This window comes from Lissotriton helveticus, chromosome 2_1 (assembly GCF_964261635.1).
Source record: "Lissotriton helveticus chromosome 2_1, aLisHel1.1, whole genome shotgun sequence".
Taxonomy (NCBI): Eukaryota; Metazoa; Chordata; class Amphibia; order Caudata; family Salamandridae; genus Lissotriton; species Lissotriton helveticus.
This window is the reverse complement of record NC_136059.1, coordinates 1,513,375,159-1,513,397,907: the sequence shown is the minus strand read 5'-3', so window position 1 is coordinate 1,513,397,907 and position 22,749 is coordinate 1,513,375,159. Positions and strand designations below refer to the sequence as shown.

The window sequence follows — 22,749 nt, the reverse complement described above, 5'->3', positions numbered from 1 at the left end:
ATAGACTCAACGCCCTAGAATTCCGTAGGCATTCGGTTACTCATCCAGCTCTGGGGCCTGTTTTGCCTCCAGTGGACGACGCCCCCTCGGGCAATTCTACTCTCCCGGAGGGTCTCCCTGTACAATCAGAAGTAGCGGCTGTCAATAGAGTTAGAGCAGCCCCTATCAAAAGGAAAAGAGCTATAAGTTATCAAAGGGGTGGCTATCCCAAACCCCTAAAGAAGTTGAGGGGAAATTGTCCTAAGGGCTGTGCAAAATCTATGGGGCTGGGGGTGGAGGAGAAGCAAATTGCCTCTAGGTCACAAGGGATCTATCCAACTGGTGGTCAGCCGCCATGTACCCAGAGTGTGCCAGAGATTGTAAACCCACAGCCAAGTCCTACTGTAGACACTTTACCTCGGATATCCCCCATCGCCCAAATTGAGAAATTAATGAAATCCTTGATACTACCGGTACTTGAAAGAGTGAAAGTACTGACGGAGAGGCTTGATAGATTTGAGCAGGCCTCTCTTGACAACTTCTTTTCACTCAAGTCTTTAATTAAATTACATTCCAAAAACCGGGAGGGTGGGCTAGAGGCGAATAAAGTCCCAGAGGGGGATCCCTCTCCCACAGAGGTGAGGGTACCTAAAGTGGCAGGGGCAGTCCCGGGGGCTAAAGTGCGTGAGAGTACTATCGCCCAAGGTGGTCTTACTCAAACCAATGCTCAAATAAGCCCTAATCACACTTCGATCTTGGGTAAAGGGACTGATAGTCCCTGCCAAAGTCTACCTGCCCAGAGCAATCCCACTAATAACAGCGTGGGAAGAAGAGGGGGCCTAAATTGTTACCCACCAGCTCCACCAAAAATGCATGCCGGGGCTGAGAAGGAAGCTAATAACCATCCCCACATCAACTTACCCCCGGATTGTCAGCATTATGTAGTGGTGCTCACCGGGGTCCCACAGCAGAAGGCGGGCAAATATGAATCGTATGAAGAACTCAAAAATAAAACTATGTTTTGGCTAAGGGAGAATAGACCTCTTCCTAGTTCATTTGACGGGCAGGTTCTTCACGTCAGACGGGTCAGCTGGGTAGGAAATAGGAAAAAGGACACGACAGGTGATTGCATCCTGGTTAATTTCAGGGATGCTAGGGTAGCAAGGTTTATTTGTAACCAATATTCTAGCCAGGTAATATAGGAATTAGCACTCACGATCTTCGCTATTTCCATTTCCATCTTCGACCAGTAACTCCCCAGAATGCTAGCTATCAGACCTGGGGGGGGGGGGGGGGGGGGGGCTAGAGGGTTTTACCCGCATGATCTCTACTCCCTTAGGTCCTATATGCCAAACATAGGCCAAGGAGTCTCCAGGCTGGGGCTTGGTTGTTGACTTGGCGCTTACCCCCCCCTGTCGAGAGGCTACCTGTTGTAGCCGACACGACTGGTCGCTGTATGGTGTCTGACTGAGTGTGGTGTACCACATGAGTCTTCATCCCCACGAGTTCTCTCCCACTCTTATTTCCAGCCCCGCGAACAAGCCCGTGCTTGTTTGCCTCCTACCAGAGAGCAACTGTAAGCAGGCTGAGTTAGCGGGTAGGCCACTGGAGTCCCGAATTGGGCTTAGCATGTTCACGTCTCAGTCTCCAAAAGAGCAAGTTCTAGCGAATAAAGACGTAAGGATCCTCAGCTGGAACATTGCGGGTATTTCCAGAAAACTAGATCTTCCAGTCTTTCGTGATATGTATCTTCCAAGAGACCTGGTGTATGGAGCCTTGCTATAAGGTTTGTTATACCACGTATTTTGTCCCAGCAATCCCCCCCTCTACAGGGAGAGGTCGCCCCTCAGGAGGCCTCCTCATATGGGTCAGCATTTCTTTGGGCTGTCACATCAGGCTCAGAGAAACTAATTCTCCTGACATATTAAGATTATCAATCAGGGGGCCCCAGAGAGGGCGCACTTTTGAGATATTTAACATTTATGCTAGGGGCACCAAAGGTGGCTTACCATCCCCAACCCTATCTGGGCTCGAAGACTAACTTAGCCAGTGTAGTAATGACATGCATGTCCTAGTCGCAGGGGATCTCAATTGTACTTTTGAGCCCCTTGCGGCAGAGGACATTTTGGGTACCTCTGAAGAGGATGCCAGGAGAGGTATTCCATCTCTAACAATATCGCCCATAAAGAGGTGGTCCCAACGGGCCATCCAGCTTAATACCCTGTCCTTGGAATATGGTTTAAGGGCGGTGAATGGTAGATCAATATCGGACCCTTGTGGAGCGCTCACGTTCAACAGGGTTGACCATTCATCGAGGATAGATTACATCTTACTCGATTTCAAGCTCTGGGGCTTTATGCGCGATATGGAAGTTCTGTCCAATACGGACAGTGATCATAATCCACTATCCCTGATTTTGTACCCCATGTGGTCGGCTACATCTGGCTCGCAGGAACCCTCTGTATTACGGTCAACCGCATAAGTTCGTCCCTCTAACTGTGGGAGGCGCCTCAAATGGCGTAAGGTTGCCCTGGATGAGGGGAAGGTCCAGACCATAGGGGCACTCCTGGGAGCGGCCCTGTCCAGGCTTGACGCTACCTCTCTGGATTCCCCAGAGGTAGCTCTACTTTTTTGCGAAACTATTAATGCCCTGGGTAAGCTATTTATAACACATAGCCGGGGCCCCCCCGGTAGGGAGTGCCAGAGAGTTAAGGGTAATCCGGGGTGGTATTCCACAAAATGTCGTCAGACGAAAAGGGCACTTTTGAAAGCCGTTAAAACCAAGGGACCCGAGTTGATTCGTACTGCCAGGAAGGAGTATAAGCTCTATTAGCGAAGCTAAGAAAGAGTGGGAGGACCAGTTCTGGCGTGACCTGAAGGAAGCTAGTGCAGGGAGGGACCCTAGGGGCTTTTGGGATCTAGTTAGGGCCAGGAACAGACCAATTGATCCTCTCATAACTTGTAACATCTCTGAGCAAACATGGTTCGATCCCTTCTCTCTTCTTTATACCACCAACCTGGATGTAAGCCAGGGGCAGAGTAGTTTACCATCATTGGGCCCCTCCGGGGAGAGTGAGGATTTTTCCTTTACAGCTAAGGAAGTGGAGAATGTGATAAAATCCCTAGTTCCAAACAAAGCAGCAGGACCAGATGGGGTACCAGGGGATTTGCTCCGCCACAATTTTAAAGAATGGGTGAGGCTAATTTCTTCTCTGCTTAATGCTACTTACCATGGTGCGGCAATCCCAGACTCCTGGAGGGGAGCCGAGGTTGTCCCGATCTTTAAAAGGGGTGGTCGGGACGACCCAGCTAACTACCATCCCATAAGCTTAATTGACTCTACACTGAAGGTGGCAGGAAAGGTGGTCCTTGGGAGAGCGCTCCAGTGGGCCGATGATTACATTCTCTGAGTTCCAAGCAGCTTTAGGACGGGCACCGGGACCATTAAGCAGTCATTTAGACTGCTGCTCATATACTGGAAGCTGGTCGTACTAGGCAAAGGCAGTCTTTATCTCGCCTTTATTGACTTAAAGACTGCCTTTGACCTGGTGCCACAGGACCGCCTGTGGGAGGTACTGTCAGACCTGAGGATGCCTGCATATATACTGTCTTTATTGGTTAAGTTCCACATGGGAAACTTGGCGCAGGTGAGGTGGGGTACGTAGGGTCAGAAGACTGCTAGAATGCCAGTGAATGGGGTGTCCGCCAGGGATGCGTCCTTGCCCCCACTCTGTTCTCATTGTATGTGAATGGAGTGGTGGATCACCTTTTGAAAAATACATCTGACGCCTCATCCCTGGCGAGCAAGAGAATACCAACTCTATTCGCTGACGACACCCTCCTGATTTCTAAATCCCCTGTGGGTTTACAGAGCCTCCTGGATAGTTTTCAGTCTTTTTGCACAAGTAGGGGGCTTCAAATCAACACTAAGACAAAATATTTGGTACTGAACCCCCCTAAAAAGCTCGGACGGCCTACTGTACTAAACCAGGTGCCCCTTGAAAGGGTCAAGGAATTGGATTATTTAGGCATCCGTCTAACTGCTACTATGCGGTGGTACTCTCATCTTCAGAAGATGTTGCTAAGCCACAAAAGGGTTGTGGGGGCACTCCTTAAAGAACAGCGCTCGTCCTCTATTAAACCCATTGCCCCTGTGATAGATATCTATAAGGCTAGAGGAGTTAGCGCAGCCTTATATGGGGCGGAACTTTGGGGAACTCATAACGTCGACCAGCTATCCGGTTCTGAGAATAAATTCTTGAAGGACTTGATGGCTCTTCCACAGAGTACCCCGACGTTACCCCTGCTACTTGATATGGGATGCCGTCCAATTAAAAACCAGGCTCAGCTCCGACCGTTACTTCTCTGGGCTAGTTTGTGGAATGTTCCCGAACTTGCCAATTATGCAGAAGGTTTCTCGGAAGTACTGACGTTACCTGGTTGGTCCAAAATTAGGTGGCTCAGGGACGTTAAATATCTGCTTGGGGAGTTGGGGCTCGGGGATGCTTGGGTTACTAGATCTGCTCCCCTAAATCTGTCCTTAAGAATATCTATTGGAGCTGGGTTTCCGAGTAGCTCCGACCCTAAACATTGTAGAGCAACCACGGAGTTCCTTAGGATTAAGGACGTGGCCTTCCCAGAACCCTACCTTGATATAATTTCAAAATAGACAGATAGGGCTCTGTATTTTAAGTTCAGAGTAGGCATGCTCCCAGTGGGCGAATTGACTGCACGGTGGAAAATCCCGGCCCAATCTTCACCCTTTTGTGAGTCTAGAGTGGAGTCTGTTGCCCACTTCCTATTTGAATGTCCAGCCTATAAATCCCTGAGATCTAGGTGGCTAAAACCACTGTGTAGGGAGTTGGGCACCAAACACCACATGGTTGCACTGCGCATTCTGACGTCTGACACCCGGCCCTTGTTCGCGTGTGGTCTGTCAAAGTTTTTAAGATGGGCTTGGTCGATCAGATTCAAAAGGCTTAATGAAATGGTTTAATTATGGTCATTTGTAGCAAGACCTTAAATATTTATTGATGTTATGTGCACTATTTTTAAGTGATTTGTCGATGTATTTTACATGTCGTGGTTTTTTTACCTACTTGTTTTATGTAACGCTTTTAAAGATATGTTTTATCGAAATAAAGCCTATTGACTGACTGACAACCTGTGCTTGCTGTGATCCCCCCTTACCTTGAAATAATCAAATATTCAAATATGCAAATGCTCTACACCATAGCTTTAAGAAAGTGGCAAAGGCAATTGCTCTGGCTAAACACTTAAGGTCCCAAAGGTGAGACCTATTGGCTATGCCAATGCTGGTTTCGAATTACTTTTCATTTACTATTCCAAGATCGACACCAATCTTGAAGTAAATAAAGAAAATATATGGAGCAGAGGAGAAATAGATAAGTTCAGGTTTTAAAAAAAAATAAGGGGAGAAAAGCAACCTGGCGAGCATCTGGGTGGCATTTAAGAGTGCTAACAGCACACTAGGACGAAAGGGGAAAAAGCACTCCCGTGGAGTACAGGTACAGAAAGCAAAACGCAGTTCCTTTTATGTAAACAATGGAAGACTATAGGTAATCTAAAGGATTAGAAAGTAGCGCTTCTCTATGGAGGAACAAAAAGGAACCATGCCACGGAACAAGCAAGACAATGAAACTAACACGACAACCACCTAATGGTAAGCAACTCGGTGATTAAGTCCAGTGTCTGCATCATCTAAAATTGGTCTTAGCCAGTGGTCTAAGTGAAACCTAATGGAAAAATGCCCTACCAGAGGTGGAATAACCAAAAGAAGAAAACAAGTTACTTACCTGTAACTTTGGTTCCCCAATATTGGTAACGTTCATAGATTCCCATGCTTTGTATCATTCCCCCATCATAAACAACCACAGAGGCAACCCATTCCCCGACGTCTGAATGGGAGCCTCGGTAAATAAAAAATACCATAGTAGTAAGCACAAAGTGAAAAAATAGGCCTAGGCCTCATCTCATTTTGTAGCTTATCCACCTCTTTTTGTAAAAGAGACCAAATTCTTGCAGTAGCCAAATCAGAGCAGCCTCACCCCATAGAACCTTCCTGAGAGCCTGAGAGCCTCAGATTTTCGTAGCCGTTGTGAACAGCAACATCATTGGATAATAAGGCTGAGCTGTCCCAGGGGAGGAGGGTGGGCACATGGGAATCTATGAAAGTTACCAATACTGGGGAACCAAAGTTACAGGTAAGTAACTTGTTTTCTTGCCCCAGTATTGGAACTTTCATAGATTCCCATGCTTTGTATCAGAATAGCTAGCAGTAAAGAGAAAAACCTATTTTGTCATTTGTGTACCTGTAAATGTCATACATAATCCTGATAAGAAAACAGATACACATTTGCATCACAAAGCAGAACAACAACAAGTAATACAAAATATGCAATACAGGAAGGCGGGATAGAAAGGAAAGCTCACCGACTTATTGGAAAAGGTTCCTCAAGACCGCCTGGCCCACTGCCGCATCCTCTTTCACAGAAGAATCCAAGCAGTAGTGGCGAGTGAAGGTGTGGACACTGCTCCATGTCGCCGCTCTACATATGTCCTTGATCGGGACACCTGAGAATAGAGCCACCGATGAAGCCATTGATCTCGTAGAATGAGCACGAACTGCTCGTTGAAGTGGTTTTCCCGCTTCTCGATGGCAAAACAGGATTGCACTGGATATCCAGCGGGAAATGCAGGGTTTAGAAATTGGACAACCCTTTCGTGGAGCACTGTATGAAACAAAAAGTTGGGAAGACTTCCTGAACAGTCTTGTGCGCTCCAAGTAGAACTTGAGACATCTGTGAATGTCCAAAGAATGCAACGCCCTCTCTGCTGGCGTGGAGGGCCGCGGAAAGAAGGACTTTAAGATCACCGGCTCATTCAGATGAAATTCTGAGGGGACCTTAGGAATAAATTTAGGATTTGTTCGTAGGATGAGAACATCATTTTTAAATTGTAGAAAAGGTTCCTCAATTGTGAAAGCCTGGAGCTCACTAACCCTTCTAGCCGATGTCAGGGCCAAGAGAAGAGCCAGTTTCCATGAAACAAACTTCATGTCCGCCCTATGAATAGGCTCAAATGGGGCTTTCATTAGATGTGACCGTACCAAGTTAAGATGCCAGGCTGGCGGTAGAGGCCGGACTGGTGGAAAAACCCTGAACAAACCTTTCAGGAATTGTTTAATGATCCTTACAGACCAAAGGGAAGGACCTGATGGTCTAATCTAGACATGGCCGCTAGATGTACTTTTATAGAAGAATGAGCCAATCCAGATTTTGCAAGAGAAAGGATGTAAGGCAAGAGTTGGTGTGGTGCAGAAGTATATGGATGTAGACCTAGTCTGACACCAAAGGCAGAATCTCTTCCACTTTGCCCGATAGGTATTATTCGTACTAGGAGCTCGGGCCTGAGCCAAAATGTCTTTGCATTCTCCTGAAAGATTTAAACCCTGGAACTCTGAACTCAGGTGCCACGCTGTCAATTGAAGTGACTTCAGGTCTGGATGCAGAACCTGCCCGTGAGCCATTGTTAACAGTGATGGAACAGGACGCAGGAGAATCGGTTGATCTTGGGAGAGAAGAAGCTCTGTGTACCAAAACTGCCTGGGCCATGCTGGTGCAATCAGAATCATTCTGCACGGCTCCGCCTTGAGCTTGCGGATCAGTCTCTGGATTAGCGGAATAGGAGGAAAGGCGTAAACAAATGCGCCGTACCAGGCAATCAAAAGCGCATTCCCCAAGGATCCCTGATGGTGAAGCCTGCTTGCGTAGGACTGGCATTTGGCGTTCTGAGGAGTCGCAAACAGATTGATGGTTGGGGTCCCCCAACGATGAAACAGTTAGTTCAGAATGGTCTGATCCAGTTCCCATTCGTGGCTGATATTCCTTGGGCGACTCAAAGCGTCTGCTGTGGCATTGAGTGTGCCCGCCAGATGTTCCGCTGATAGAGTGATATTGTGTTGGATCGCCCAATTCCAAAGCCTCTGTGCTTCCTCCGACAGGGTGCAAGATCTCGTTCCGCCCTGCTTGTTTATGTAGTGCATGACCGTGGTGTTGTCTGTACGAACCAGCACGGCACGGTTGCGGATCCTCAGAAGGAAAGCCTGTAAGGCTAGACGAATGGCCATAAGTTCCAGCAGATTGATGTGGAACTTGACTTGGACTGAGTCCCAATGACCACTGACTTTCAGTTCTTGGAGGACCGCTCCCCACCCCTCCATGGAAGCATCTGTTGTCAATACCATGGGAGATGGTGGAAGTTGGAATGGTAAACCTACTGAAAGATTGTCTTTCAGCAACCACCAGCTGCCTGCTTTTCGCATTCCCGGAGTAATGACTATCTCGTCATCGAAGGAGCCTGTCACCTGACGCCATGGTTTGTCCAACTGTTCCTGCAGTAGACGCATCCGCAGCCTGCAGTGTGGTATTAATGGTATGCAGGATGAGATCGATCCGAGAAGCGATTTCTATTGGCGAACTGACAGAAACTTCCGTGTCTGTAGGAGGCGAGCTGAGAATCAGTTTGGACTGGCGCTCCTCCGAAGGAAAAGCCAGGCAGCACTCCGTGTCTAGGATTGCACCCAAAAACCTCGCTGTCTTGGAGGGGCGCAAAATCGATTTTTCCTTGTTGAGCTGAAGGCCCAGCTGTTCGAACAGTTGACTGCAGCTCGTGACAGCCCTGGATGCCTCCTGGAACGAAGGAGCCTTTACCAGCCAATCGTCCAGATCTGGGAAGACTTCGAAAGACTGCCTCCTGAGAAAAGCTGCCACAGGAGCCAGTACCTTTGTAAAGATCCACGGCCCGGACCGGAGACCAAAAGGAAGTACTCTGAACTGAAAATGGCTCTTGCCTACTGTAAATCGAAGATATTGCCTGTGAGCTGGATGAATGGGCACATGGAAGTAAGCATCCTCCAAATCTAGGGTTGCCATGTAGTCCCCTGGATTGAGAAGGTGTAGGATGTCCTGAAGAGTGACCATCCTGAAGGACAACTTGATGAGATAAGTGTTGAGCTGCCGTAGATCTAAAATCGGACGCCACTTCTCCTTTGTTTTCCGAACCAGGAAGAACCTGGAATAGAACCCTTTCCCCTTTTGGGAGAGAGGTACAGGCTCGATTGCCCCCTTGGTGAAAAGTTGGTGGGCCTGGAGACGAAGGAGCCTTAGATGTTTGGGTGTAATGGCATCTGGAGCTCTCGTTGGAGGAAGATCTTGGAACTCCAACGTGTGTCCTTCCTTGATGATGTTCAGGACCCACTGGTCTGTTATGACCTTCCAGCTGTTGAGGCAACGGGCAATCCTGCCCCCCACTGGTGTTAACGAGGGTACAGGAACAGTAGAAAGCCACCTGGCTGCTATGGTCTCTTGGTATTATCTCTCCTCTGCTGTCCCTGATATCCTCTCGGCGGCTGACGAGAGAAAGACCCCCTCTGTGAATATTGGGGTTTGTATGACTGGCCAGGTTGGGAGTTGGAAGAGTAGCAGTGCTGATTCCCGCCTCTGTAAGAGGAGAAACCTCTTCCTCTCGCCCCCCCTAAAGGGCACTTTGCGATATTGTAAGGTTCCCAAGGACTTGGCCGTATCCGTATCTTTCTTTATGCCTTGCAGGGCGTCATCCACGGGTTTACCAAATAACATCTCTCCATCATAGGGTAGATCCAGAATTTTGTTCTGTACTTCCTGTCGAAACCACGTGGCTCGCAACCAACCCTGGCGTCTTAAAACTGCCGAGCCGGCTAGCGCTCGGAACGCCGTAGTTGCTATATCCATAGCGCAGTCGATTACCTCAGAAGAGGCACGCGCTCTCCTTCCATCAAGATCTTTTTAACCTCGTCCTTCGATCCATCCTGAAGTTCTTCCACAAACTGGGAGAGGTCACACCACATCTGGCGATCATATCTCCCCAGAATTGCCAAAGCATTAGCCGCCCTAACGAGGAGACTGGCCATTGCGGAGAATCTTTTTCCAACATTGTCCAGACACCTCCCCTCTTTATCAGGTGGCGTCGTTAGCGGTGTGGACGGATTCTTAGATTTACTCTGTGCGGCCTGGGAGATAACCGAGTCCGGTTTTGGTTGACCTAGAAGACACGCCGGGCTGCCCTCGGGCGCCTTATATTTTTCTCCAGTCTGGGAAGTACTGGGAGGACCGTGGCTTGGTTTTGCATAGCTTTTAAGCCCTCTGACCAAACATGTTCAATGATGGGGATTGAATGAACTGACTTCCGGAATGGTTCTTTGAAGTCATACAAAAAACATTCAGATTGAACTGAGGTAACCGGAAGACCAAATCTCTCGGATGCTCGTTCCATTAAGTTGTGACAACCTCCGATATCTGCTGGAGGAGAGATTGCGGTATCGGGTCCTGTGACGTCCGGATCTTGAAGGCTATCCTGGTTCCAAGCCACCTTCTGATCTTGGTCAGGGTCCCCTTGCTGATCCACATCTGATGAGGCAGTATCATCATCAGTATCATCCTGAACTGCAACCACCTCTTGTGGACATTCCACGGGCGCTGGATCTTCTCCTCTTGAAGGCAAAGAGGTGTCTGCCATTGATTGAGATAACCGAGGTGGAGGTGAAGGAGGACGTACTTGTGTAACCTCCTGTTGGGCAGGAAAGCGCCTCCGATAATCCTGCAACATTAATTGTAGATCCGAGATGACAGGATGGCATCGCTACCATCTCCTGCTGGGACGGACGTGGAGGTTTCTGTGAATGAACCTGCATGCGAGGCCTCTCCGGTTGGTCATAATAGTCTTGTTAAGAATAGTGTTGTTGCTCCATTTCACCTTCTTCAGAACTGACCTCCTGTAATTTGACGTGTAAGTCAGATGGGCTATAAGCCGGCCCATAAGCACTATCAGTCTCGTCTTCAGTGTCCTCATCAAGCAATAAGGTAGGAGGCAACTGCGAGACTCTCCGTGGAGAGGTCATCTCTGGTGTTATTTGTCTCTATGTGAAATTGCAGGATTTCCAGTCTACTGAATCGTCGTCGACTGATGAATCTTTAAAGACTGTTTCGTCGACGGAAGCGCTGACGAAGAAGCTGTGCTCATCGTCGAAGGCATCGTCAACGGGGAGATGGTCATCGTCAACGATGGTTGGATCGTTGACTGAATCGTCAACGAACTCGTAGTCAGGATCATAGTCACCGGCATCTTCGACGTGGTAGTAATCGACGTTGTCCTAGTCGTCGACGTGACTCTCGTCGACAGTCGTCGACATGGAAAAGGTCAGTTTCGTCGACGAGGAACAGGCATCAGGAGTCTTAAACGTCGTCGACGGTGTAGATGCAGTCGTCGAAGCCATCGTCGACGAGGCCAATTTTAAAGACAAGTCTTTTTTGACAGGAATCGTCGACGTACCTGTGGTTTTCACCGTCGACTAACACTGTTTTCTGTCAGAAACAATTTCCTGAGATGTAGTGGAAGGCTTTTTCACCCCTCTTTCCTTCTCAGAGGGTGGTGAAGTCAGAGGGTTGCGACTCCTCAGGCTGTCCCTGCCTCTCCTTTTCACCGCGGTGAGGAGATTTTAGGGCAGCAGGCCTATCAGACTTATCAGATCCCGGGCAAGGCCTTGACATGGGGCTCATCAGAAGTAGTAGGGGGAGACCTACCCCTTTTCTTTGATTTCCTGGATGACACCACCGAAGAGGAGCCCTCACTGTCAGAAGACATAAGTTCCTTGCGGTCCTTCATCTTTTGGAGCTAAGTCAGTAGGCGTCCTTCTCTGTCCCGCAAGGTCTTGGTGGAAAAGGTTCTGCAAATCTTGCAGTCCGTGGCCTTATGATCCGGATATAAGCAGTATATGCAGTCTTCATGTTTGTCTTCAACAAACAACCTCTTTTTAGAGCAAGTAGCACAGGCTCTAAAAAGTGCTTTCTTCTCCTTGTCATACATGACGAATAAACAGGCAAAATATTGTAGAAATATTCTCAGAAGTGAAGAAAATTGAGCAGAGTTCAATGGAGACTCCCTTGCACAACGTGCGGTAGAAAATCTGAGGCTCTGAAGCTCTCAGGAAGGTTCTATGGGGTGAGGCTGCTCTGATTGGCTACTGCAAGAATTTGGTCTTTTACAAAAAGAGGTGGATAAGCTACAAAATGAGAGGAGGCCTAGGCCTATTTTTTCACTTTGTGCTTACTACTATGGTATTTTTTATTTACCGAGGCTCCCATTCCGACGATGGGGAATGATACAAAGCATGGGAATCTATGAAAGTTCCAATACTGGGGCAAATGATATTTCCCCAATAGAGCTATGTTGCAGCCTGTAGTGTATTTAGCACCATCCTAAATTCATAGGCCGAAATTTAGTTACTTAGAGTTTTTCAACAGCAAGGTCTGGATATGGGGCCAGCTTTGCTCTAGAAACTCTTAGCTGCTGTGGAGATTGTGGGTTATTATATGGTGTGGTTGTGAGACTTCACTTCGTAATACACAAACAAAACAGCCTTCGGTCCGGTAAGGCTGATTTGTAAAACCTAGCTCAACCTTGATTAGCTGCGACTTAGAGTAGCAAGGCTTAACAAGCATTTAGATGCACCAAACAAAATAAGATGAGAGATTAAACACCAATTTATAAAAATAGACATTATAAATTTTGATACCAATATGTGCAAAATACACCAGAGGATTCATGACAGATTTAAGTAAAACCCCGTTTCAGTTTAAAGACAAATTAGCATCGGTGACTGTAAAGTTAGATAGTTCTACAGCATGCGAGTCAGGAACACACAAGGGGATTTTTTGTTTCTAGAAAGACTCGTTCTCTGTAATCTACTGTCTTGTAATAAATGTGGAATATTTTAGAGAGTCATTAAGTCATGAGGTATATTAGCATGGGTGTTCATACAATGTCATGCCCTCAACTCAAAGTTTGCTTTTTTTAGGTCTCGACTAGACAGTGTATGCACTATCTAGCAGGGACTTGTGTTCAATCTATGGGCTTCAACCCACCCATAAACTTTTCATAAACATATCATTTGCTCGCTCTTATATACCTTTGCCCCCATTTTGTCCATGGCAATCATGCATCATGCCTCTTGTGTTTAGCCCTCCCACAGAGCTTGGACCAAGTACTTGGGTCTATCCACTGCTACTGTTTTAGGAGCTACTTTTTTGTGTTTGAGCACTCCAGGCAAGAGATGTGTTTTTACAAACTCCTTATTCTCCTCCCACCTGGGTGTCATTTGAAAATAATCTTTTACTTTTATGTGCAGGTTTTTGTTTTGCAGTTTTCTATAGCGCAAACTCAACCCGAAGGTATAACAGCGCTTGACATGAATGCATGTTGCTTTGCAGACGGGCACATCCATTTTTATGCACTGGTAGATATTACGTGATTTGCCCAGAAAGTGGAGGGGTGCAGGGGCACATGAGAGGGAGCACGAGGGTTAATTAAAAAACAAGTACCTGAAGCTGCCGGCCACATCGCTCGTCTGTTTTTCTGTGCTGCTGCCTGGTTTCATCATGCACTGGGGCAACAACATACTCCTTGTGCAATCCTGATCTCATTCTATGAGAGCAGCGCAGGGATTGGCCTTAGGCTGCTTTGATGCTCAGCGAGTCTGTGCTGGTTCTCACTCTAGTTTCTCCAACCGTGCTGTATTGAACAGCAAAGTGTGCATGTGTGTTTGGCCGGCTTGTGACGACCAGCCAAAAACACATGTAAACTTATAAGTGCACAGAGCACTCCTTCCCCATCCCATGGCCCCACCCTTCCCTGCACAAGCTGGCTCAGAGCCGTCAAATAAAAATAAAAGGATTATGGTATATCGTTTTATTTTTCACTTGCTGGCTCCGAGCCAGTGGGGCGACGCTCCTCCACCATTGCGGAGGAGCCACCCTGCCAGAATCACAGGATGTGGAGCCTCCCGCTTAGACTAATCCAGTTCCTCATCTTTAAAGTTGGACGCTCTAGTTTTATTTAACCTTACTCTGCTCCGATGGGCATCTGGTCGGTCATCAGCTCGGTGCTTAACTGTATCCCCAGTCAGTCACCACAGAAGCTTGGAATGGAGTCGGTGGCTATACCATTCTCCATGCAGTTTGACTTGCACAGTTCAACCTTCCCGCTGTGCTCAAATTAGGCCTGGCTGACAGTTGGCAATACGTGGTCTTCAGGGTTTCTCATGTTTAGCTTTCCGGTTGCCATTGTGCTGCAAATCGCCCTTGACATTCTATGTTGGGAACCTTATAGACGTGCAAAGGATCATGCTTTCCAGGTGAGGCTTTTCCCGAGGGCAATTATTTTTGTTTCGCCACACTTGGTTCATTATCCACCCAGTAACATGCTGTCACAAATTTTAAAGGAGCACCTTTGCAGGTCAGGCGAAAGTTAACTTAGTTTGAAGTGTATATCCTGGGGCAGTTTAATAGGTTGACAATACAATTGCTGATGTAGTGCCAAGGGAGTGTGCCCAGATGTTAAACCTATAAAAGCCATGACATTTCATAACCAACTAGGCCGAGACGTAAAAAGGACTCAAAATGCTCATCCACCAAGCGCCAGAGAATTACTTTCAGGATAGGGCTCTGCAGCATAGAAAACTCAGACAAGACACTAATGTAAAGAAAAAAAAAAAATGAAACTGTTAGAGTGCCATGTGTGAAATTGATTCATGAAATGGCTGTTAACTAATCCTGAAATGCAACACAAGATCTCCCTGTGTGCAATTGGACATATTCTGACTGAGTATAATTTGCCAGGACAGAATGATAAAACAGGACTTTACCCTTAAATCTGGGGCGCCTGGTCACCCTTTAACAAGAGCTGCTCAATAATTTTTCGAATATGGTGCAGAATTCAAGCTGACCATTAGCCATTGCAGGAATTTTATATTGGCTAATTACAAGCGCCATGGCACAATCGAGGCACTGGATTTATTGGTCATCTTAAATACATAGGCAGTTTTTACTTGCTTCAAGAATATCCGTGCACCATTTTAGGCCCATGCTTTATACGCACTGAATGGAGCCAGGTGGAATATGAACCGTTCACATACCACCTGTTTATGCAATTACTGTAGCTCGGAAACGTACCTTTTGATGAACAAAAAACACTGATCTATGTTAAATGTGTGACATGCTCATTTGTGGACTTTCCTGTGTATAAAAATCTGACGTCTGTGTAATTAATATGTTACACAAATTTTTCAATTAACAAAATGGCCCCAGAAGAAGGTGCATGACAGAAAATAAGATAATAAATAGCGCTAAGACGTGGCCAGTGCTGGCCCAATCAAATCGCTTATTTACCCCCCACACCTTCCATCGTCAGTGGTGTCAAACCCCCCCCCCCCACCCACAATAGGCCCTCCATCATGCCTACCATCATCAATACAAAAAAAGCACTGATTCATCAAGCGATGGCTTTTGTTTCAACTCTTTACTGTGTCATGCTGTACAGCTGCTGTGCTACTGCACAACACGGCTAAAATATTGACAAAATCAATAGCTCTTGCAGCCGAGATCTATTGTTTTTTTCAGTGCTGGCCTTCTCTACCTATAACACCCAGACCTATGAATTAAACTGATTTTTTTTATTAAGTGTGATGAACGTAAAAAAGTAATAAAAAGTGGATGATTTGTCATTTCCTATGAGCTGTAAAGTGCCTTGGAGCTAAGTGGACAAGGATTTGTGGGGAAGCCGCAGTAGGGAGAGCTGGAAAATGCATACCCTCTCATCAAGTGCCTAACGTAAAACAAGCATTTGCAATGCAATAGGTCTCGCATTAGGGAAGTTTGAGCTATTGGTATTGTAAATGGCATTTTTTTTATTTATGTGTTGGTTTTGAAAATAGCGAAATTATTAGGTTTGTCGTGGACGCCTTGGACGGCGGCGGACGCGGTGGCAGACGCGGTGGCGGACGTGGTGGTGGATGGTGAAGGGGTGGGTGTGGTGGTAATCCTGCAGGAGTCTGCCAGCAGGCTGTGCAAAATTTAGCATCGCCTCTAGGCGTTTGTTGCCATGCACGGACTTCACACAGAATTTGGCATCACGTTACACAATAAAACATTTCTTAGCACATAATTAAATAAGCAGCTCAAAAGAGCTCTTTCGGCATTTCTGGCAAGTGTGAATGAACAGCACCATAAACCTAAGAAACCAGAACAGGTAGGAATGCGTACAGTAAAGTTTCTGTAAGACTTTCCAAAAGTGACCCTAAGCAGACGTGGCAGACGTGGCGGACGTGGACGAGTGTATGTTTCCTTGAGCACAGTAATTTTGTAGTATATAATTATGTGGCACCGAGTGGTATTTGGAGTGTATGTTTCGTTGAGCACAGTAATTTTGTAGTATATAATTATGTGGCACTGAGCGGTGGCGGACTTGGTGGTGGCGGACACGGCGGTGGCGGAAATCCTGCAGGAGTCTGCCAGCAGGCTGTGCAAAATTTAGCAGCGCCTCTAGGCGTTTGTTGCCATGCACAGACTTCACACAGAATTTGGCAGCACGGTACACAATAAAACATTTTAGCACATAAATAGGCAGCTCAAAAGAGCTCTTTCGGCATCTCTGGCAAGTGTTAATGAACAGCACCATAAACCTAAGAAACTAGACCAGAACAGGTAAGAATGCGTACAGTAAAGTTTCTGTAAGACTTTCCAAAAGTGACCCTAATCAGGACATAACTAAACCTTTCATGTCTATTTTACAACATCTAGATAGCAACAGATTAGGACCCAATGATGAAAGCAGAGGTGACACCAAAGTAGCAGGTAGCAACAATATAATTTATGGGCGCATTACCTCGGCTGTTTAATCGGGTGTGATCTTGGGCATGACAGCCTTCTGCGAGCAAAGCCAGAAACGGAAGGGGGGGGGGGGGGGGGGGGGAGAAGAGTGAAGCGGATTCCTTTGAAGTCTGATGCCAGCTGCAAGCAAACCAGCATGAGTGAGGAGAGAGGCAAATTGTGTCCGATGGGCACGCGCCCGCACACATGCACTGTAGGCAATCCGCTTTTGGGTGCATTTTTGGGAGCCCTTACTTAAGTCTCGCTGAGAACGCATGCGCGTTCGCTCAGCGAGACCTAAAAAAGTTGTTCCCTAAAAAGCAAGCAGTGGGAGGATACAATTCAGACTAACAAAAGGATGGTAAAGAGGCTGTGCACCACAGCATGGACTAAGGCATGCTGTACAGCTTAAAGCAAATAATACCAGCAAATAGAACAAGCACGTGAGTTACAAAACACAAAGCCAATAGTGAGAAAAGGGAGTGGGGGGCATTCAGAGGTCAGCTTTTGGCATGCCACCAACAGGTCTTTGCAGCCAGACAGATGTGCTGTCAGGGAGACTTCAACCTAAAACTGTACATGAAGTAACCGGACAATGCCCAGTGACAAGGGGAGTAGACCGAGCAAAGCAGCTCAAAAAAACATAATAAACTCTGCGAAGGGAAGCGTACAGAGTGGTGTTTATTTAGATAAATGTACAACCAATTCCCTTCTAGTCCATTAGAGCTGGTGTATAAGGCTGTATACCCAACAAGCTAAAAAACAATTTCTAGAAATCCTATATTTTATTTGTTTTAACAATTCGGTTCTTGGAAATAATCCCTGGATACCATTACAAAATAGGATGTGCTGCAGTGGTCGAAAGCCTCTGGCAACCACATACAACCATTGTTTTCCTTACCTCAGGGCCACTGTGCATGTATGTCTTTATGCAACAGACTTAAGACGTGCATAGGAGTGCTGGGTCAGGGTGGATTGGAATTTGGATCCACTTAAAAACAATCAGGCAGAAGTTAGGCAGCAAACTAGTTTAAAGAACATGCTGTAAAGAGCTCTATACATGCGAAACATGCAAAAGTTTTCTAATATACAGAAGCATTCTGTGCTTACCGCAGTTGCTCTCATCAGAGCCGTCCAGGCAGTCGCCGACCCCATCGCAGTTCCAGGAGCTAGCAATACACTTTCCATTGTCACACTGAAAGGCATTTGTGTCACCATGACATGCTTTCTCTGGATATCGGCCACAGTGAGAAGGGAGGAAAACATTTGAGAGCTTATATTAAAGTCAAGCCGGCAGAACCTCACAAGACAAATTGAGCAGAACGGGGACAGACCAGATAAATATACTAAGATATCGAAAAAACGAATACATCTGATTAAATGATTGTCAGAAGGAAAATAATTTTTAGTCACTCTACAGTATATGGTCTTCAGTTTCTAAACAACTTTGTTAAAAAACACATTAATCCATTTTAAACAACATTCTATTAATCTAATAACTTGAGCCTGTTCGTGCCAGGAGTGAACAATGTATTTTGCTCGAATGTAACACTATTTACCACGTTTTATATAGGCCTTCATCCGGCCGCTAGCAGATTCCAACAGGTGCTACTATTAACCCATATAATGGTACTCAGCTTACAGACCTATAAAGAATGAAGCCCGATTCAGACTCCTGGTGTTGAAACAGGTCACCTTCTGATCACCACGTCATAAATTGTGTTGTATTCCACACAGAAAAATGCAAAAACAGTTGGACAGAATGCAGAACAATGTCATACATTCACCCCAGTACAGAGATCTGGGCCTAAATCCATCGTTTTTTGCTCACCACACCACCCCAGTTCAGACATGGCCATATGCAAATCAGCCTTGACCCTGTGCCTCATGGGAACAGTCCAGCCCGAACTGCCAAGCCATGTCTTCCCTGGACCGGAATCAAGCAGCCTAGGACCGGTTTCTGGCTATCAGCCGTCTTCAGCCAGGATAGCTTGACTCCAGTGGCATGGAGAGCACAGGGCTCACGTCTCACTCGGGGTGACAAATGCAAAAACAGTTGGTGGAAAGAATGCAGAACAATATCATACATACAGCCTGAACTGTGGTGGTGTGGAATGCAAAAAAAAATGGTTTTAGGCCCAGATCTCTGTACTGGGGTGAGTATATGACACTGTTCTGCATTCTGTCCATCAACTGTTTTTGCATTTGTCACCCCGAGTGGGATGGGTATGCTCAGACGTGAGTCCCATGCTCTCCACACCACCGGAGTCAAGCTATCCTGGCTGATGATGGCTGATAGCCAGAAACTGGTCCTAGGATGCTTGATTCCGGTTCAGGAAAGACATGGCTTGGCAGTTCGGGCTGGACTGTTCCCATGAGGCACAGGGTCAAGCCTGATTTGCATCTGGCCATGTCTGAACTGGGGTGGTGTGGAGTGCAAAAAACGATGGATTTAGGCACAGATCTCGGTACTGGGGTGAATGTATGACATTGTTCTGCATTCTGTCCATCAACTGTTTTTGTATTCCACACAGGGAGCATTTCAGTCTCATGGTGTTTTGCCGGATATGCGGAGTCTTTCCACTGTTGGTTATGCTTGAATTGCAGGGCACAAGGCCTTAGTCTGTATAGTTTAAAAGAAATGTGTTACTTACCTGTAACTGGTATCTTTCATATATTCACATGCCAGAATCATTCCCTATCATCGGGATAGGTGTCCCCGGTACATAAAGTAATGTCCCATTAGACATACAGAGTAATAGGCCAAATGCCTCACATTAGTAACATCCAGGTCCTTTTGTAAAAAAGGACCAAACTCTAGAAAGCAACCAATCAGCTGCCACCACCCTCTGGAAACTGCCTTCCTGGAAGGAGCTCTAGTCCCTCAGATGTTCGTAAGTACAGTGCTATATAGAGATACAACAGAGTACTAGGTGAGCCCTTCCAAGGGAGGCGGGTGGGTTGCATGTGAACGATACCAATATTGGATAACTGCAGTTACAGGTACGTAAAGCATTTCTTATCCAGTATTAGGGTATCTTTTATAGAGTCACATGCTTGAATCAGAATAGAAAGCAATAAGCACATTTCCTTTTGCATAAACAAAAGCATTAGTAACTGTATATCAGCATTAAAATGCAAAGCAATACGTTACAAGTCTGGCAAAAGGCATAACAGTGACAAAGAAATGTGCGGAGAAAAATGAGAAAGAATGGTGGGGAGGAAGGAAGGCTCACCACTATCGAAATACATGACGCAACACCGCCTGTCCCACTGCAGCATCCTTCGTTAGCTCCGTATCCAAACCGTAATGTTTGGTAAATGTATTCAGCGTCTTCCATTTTGCTGCTCTGCAAATGTCTGCGATAGGCACACCTGCAAACAGTGCCATAGAAGTAGAAACTGCCCTAGTAGAATGGGCACGAATTCTTCATTGTAAAGGTTGACCAGCTTGTTGGTGACAGAAGACAATAGCACCAGAGATCCATCTGGAAATACTTTATTTTGTGAGAGGAAAATTTTCTGGGCAAACTGTAAGCCACAAAAAAGTTGGTTGGACTGGAGGAAAGTTTGTTCTGTCAGGGTAGAACTTAAGGCAGAGTTTCAAATCTAGTGAATGTAGAGCTCTTTCGGCTGCTGTTTGAGGATTTGGAAAGAAAGTCTGACAATAGGCTCATTTAGGTGCAAGTCAGACTGGACTTTTGGAATAAATGTTGTATTAGTCAGAAGAATTACCCGGTCGTTCTTGAATTGAAGAAAAGGGTCTTGTATTGTGAAAGCTTGAATGTCGCCAACTCGTCTTGCAGATGCAAGGGCTAGAAGGAGCACAGCTTTCCAAGAAAGGAACTTGAGATCAGCTCTATCGGCTCCAAAGGGTACTTCATAAGCCAAGTACTGTGTTTAGTTACCATGTTGGAGGTGGGGACTTTACAGGAGGGAAAGTCTGAAACAAACCTTTAAGAAATTGCTTTATCAATCTGTTTGACCAAAGAGAAGGCCCCGTACAAGATCTTCTGAAACAGGATATTGCTGCCAGGTGAACTTTGATGGAAGCGTGGGCTAGGCCCAAAGTGGCTAAATGAAGGAGGTATGGCAATATCTCTTCTGGAGAGCATGTGAAGGGATGCACCTTAGCAGATCTGCACCAAATACAGAATCTCTTCCATTTAAAGAAGTAAGTCCTGTTTGTACTATCCGCTCAGGCACGGATAGGACAGCTCTGCAGTCTGGAGGAATGTTCAAATTCTGAAATTCGTGGAACTCAGGAGCCAGGCCGATAATCTGAGATGCTGGATCTGGGTGTTGGATTTGTCCCTGGTCCATTGTGAGGTGGGATGGAAAAGGTGTCAGCTGAATTGGTGTTTGCAGGGAGAGAAGCTGAAGTTCTGTGAACCAATGTTGGAGAGACCATGCAGGGGATATTAGAATCAGTGTGCAGGGCTCTGCCTTCATCTTCCTGAGGAGCCTGGGAATCAGGGGAATCGGTGGAAAGTCTTAGGCGAATACGCCGAATCATGCTATTGAAAATGTATTCCCCAGAGATCCCTGTTGGCGATGTCAGCTTGTGAAGTGTTGGATATCTAACTAGGGGGAATGATTCAATTAAGGAGGACAGAGGCCCGAATCAATCTAGTATTTCAACAAACGCTACACCTCTGACACCATAGATCACAATAGATTTTCTGCCACAAAAGTCCCTTTTATTGACTGTGCTTGCATTCTTATTTTTTCTTTTTTCTTCAAAAACTTATCGTTTAAGTGTGCCTTCACCTTATACATAAAATCTCAATGTTTCAAAATAGACATAAAATGTATACAAATCCCATATATAAAATACATTACTCACTAGAAATACTTTCTTCTTAAACATCAATACACAAATACATTCAAGTATTTCTATATATCATATAGTGTTTCATTTAATTTATACACTGGAATATATTTGACACTCCTAGCAGAAAAAAACAACAGTGTATGATTTCCTAGATCTCATTGTGTCCGACTTTTGTCTAGGGTGCTGGAATTGAGTCCCACTTAGTTCTCTGCACTATCTATTAATAGGGTCCTTATAGGGGTCAGTGACAGTGTATAAATTAAATGAAGCACTATATGATATATAGGAATACTTGAATGTATTTATACATGAATGCATTTATGTGTATTGATGTTTAATAAGCAAAAGTATGTCTAGTGAGTAATGTATTGTATATATGCTTTTTTATAAAGGTTAGGTCTGTCGTGCCCAGGTGGCACTAGGACCCTGCGAGGCGAGGGTCAGGGACAGGCGACACCGGACACCACATCCGGTCAGGGGAGGGATCAGGAGACAGACGACCGGACCTCGGGGCTAGAGGTCGCAGGACAAGGGGCGCTGCACAACTGACCATGATGATAACATAATAAAGATTACCTGGCAACACCATGACGTCTGGCGTGGGAACACGACATCTGGCGAGTAGTGCGGGATCCGAATGCAGTGTGCCGGAATCGCGAGCTGAAAACCAGGAGCCCACCCTGGATTGCGTCGTGGTCAAGAGGAAGAGGGAAGAGGGAAGCACCATCGAGGAATCGGCAGCGTAGGGGAGCCCACCCCGACCGCCGCGGACGAAGCAACAGAGTCTGTAAGCGCCAGCCAAAGAGCGCGAGCGTCGAATCAAAAAGCCAGCGCGAGCTCTCGCAAGAGTCTCGGCGGCCATATTGGGGCCAGGCGCTAGGACCAATAAAAAGGAAGAATCAGCGCGGCGGCCATCTTGAAGTCAGGCTGCATTGCAATTGGCCGCGAAGTCCCGCGAGAAGACGGCGGCCATCTTAGAGTCAAGCGAAACGAGCCAATAGGAACCAAGAACGAGCACGGCAGCCATTTTGAGGCCAGGCGAAGCGCGAAAGCGAATGAATTGGCCACAAAAGTGAAAAAAAAGGACTGGCAAACAAAGGAAAGTGGGCAGAAAGACCTGTTTCGATGAAAATAAAGAATACAAGAGCAAACAAAGAACAAAATACAGAAAATAGA

General features: G+C 46.3%; 1 protein-coding gene across 1 annotated transcript in view; it reads right to left on the bottom strand.

The window, feature by feature from the left end:
* Positions 1–22,749, bottom strand: part of LOC144820278 (uncharacterized) — a 988,894-nt gene that overhangs the window by 816,074 nt on the left and 150,071 nt on the right. Inside the window, exon 3 of the mRNA XM_078677866.1 lies at positions 17,850–17,969. Coding sequence (XP_078533992.1) covers positions 17,850–17,969 — 120 coding nt within the window. The remainder of the gene's footprint in view (positions 1–17,849; positions 17,970–22,749) is intronic.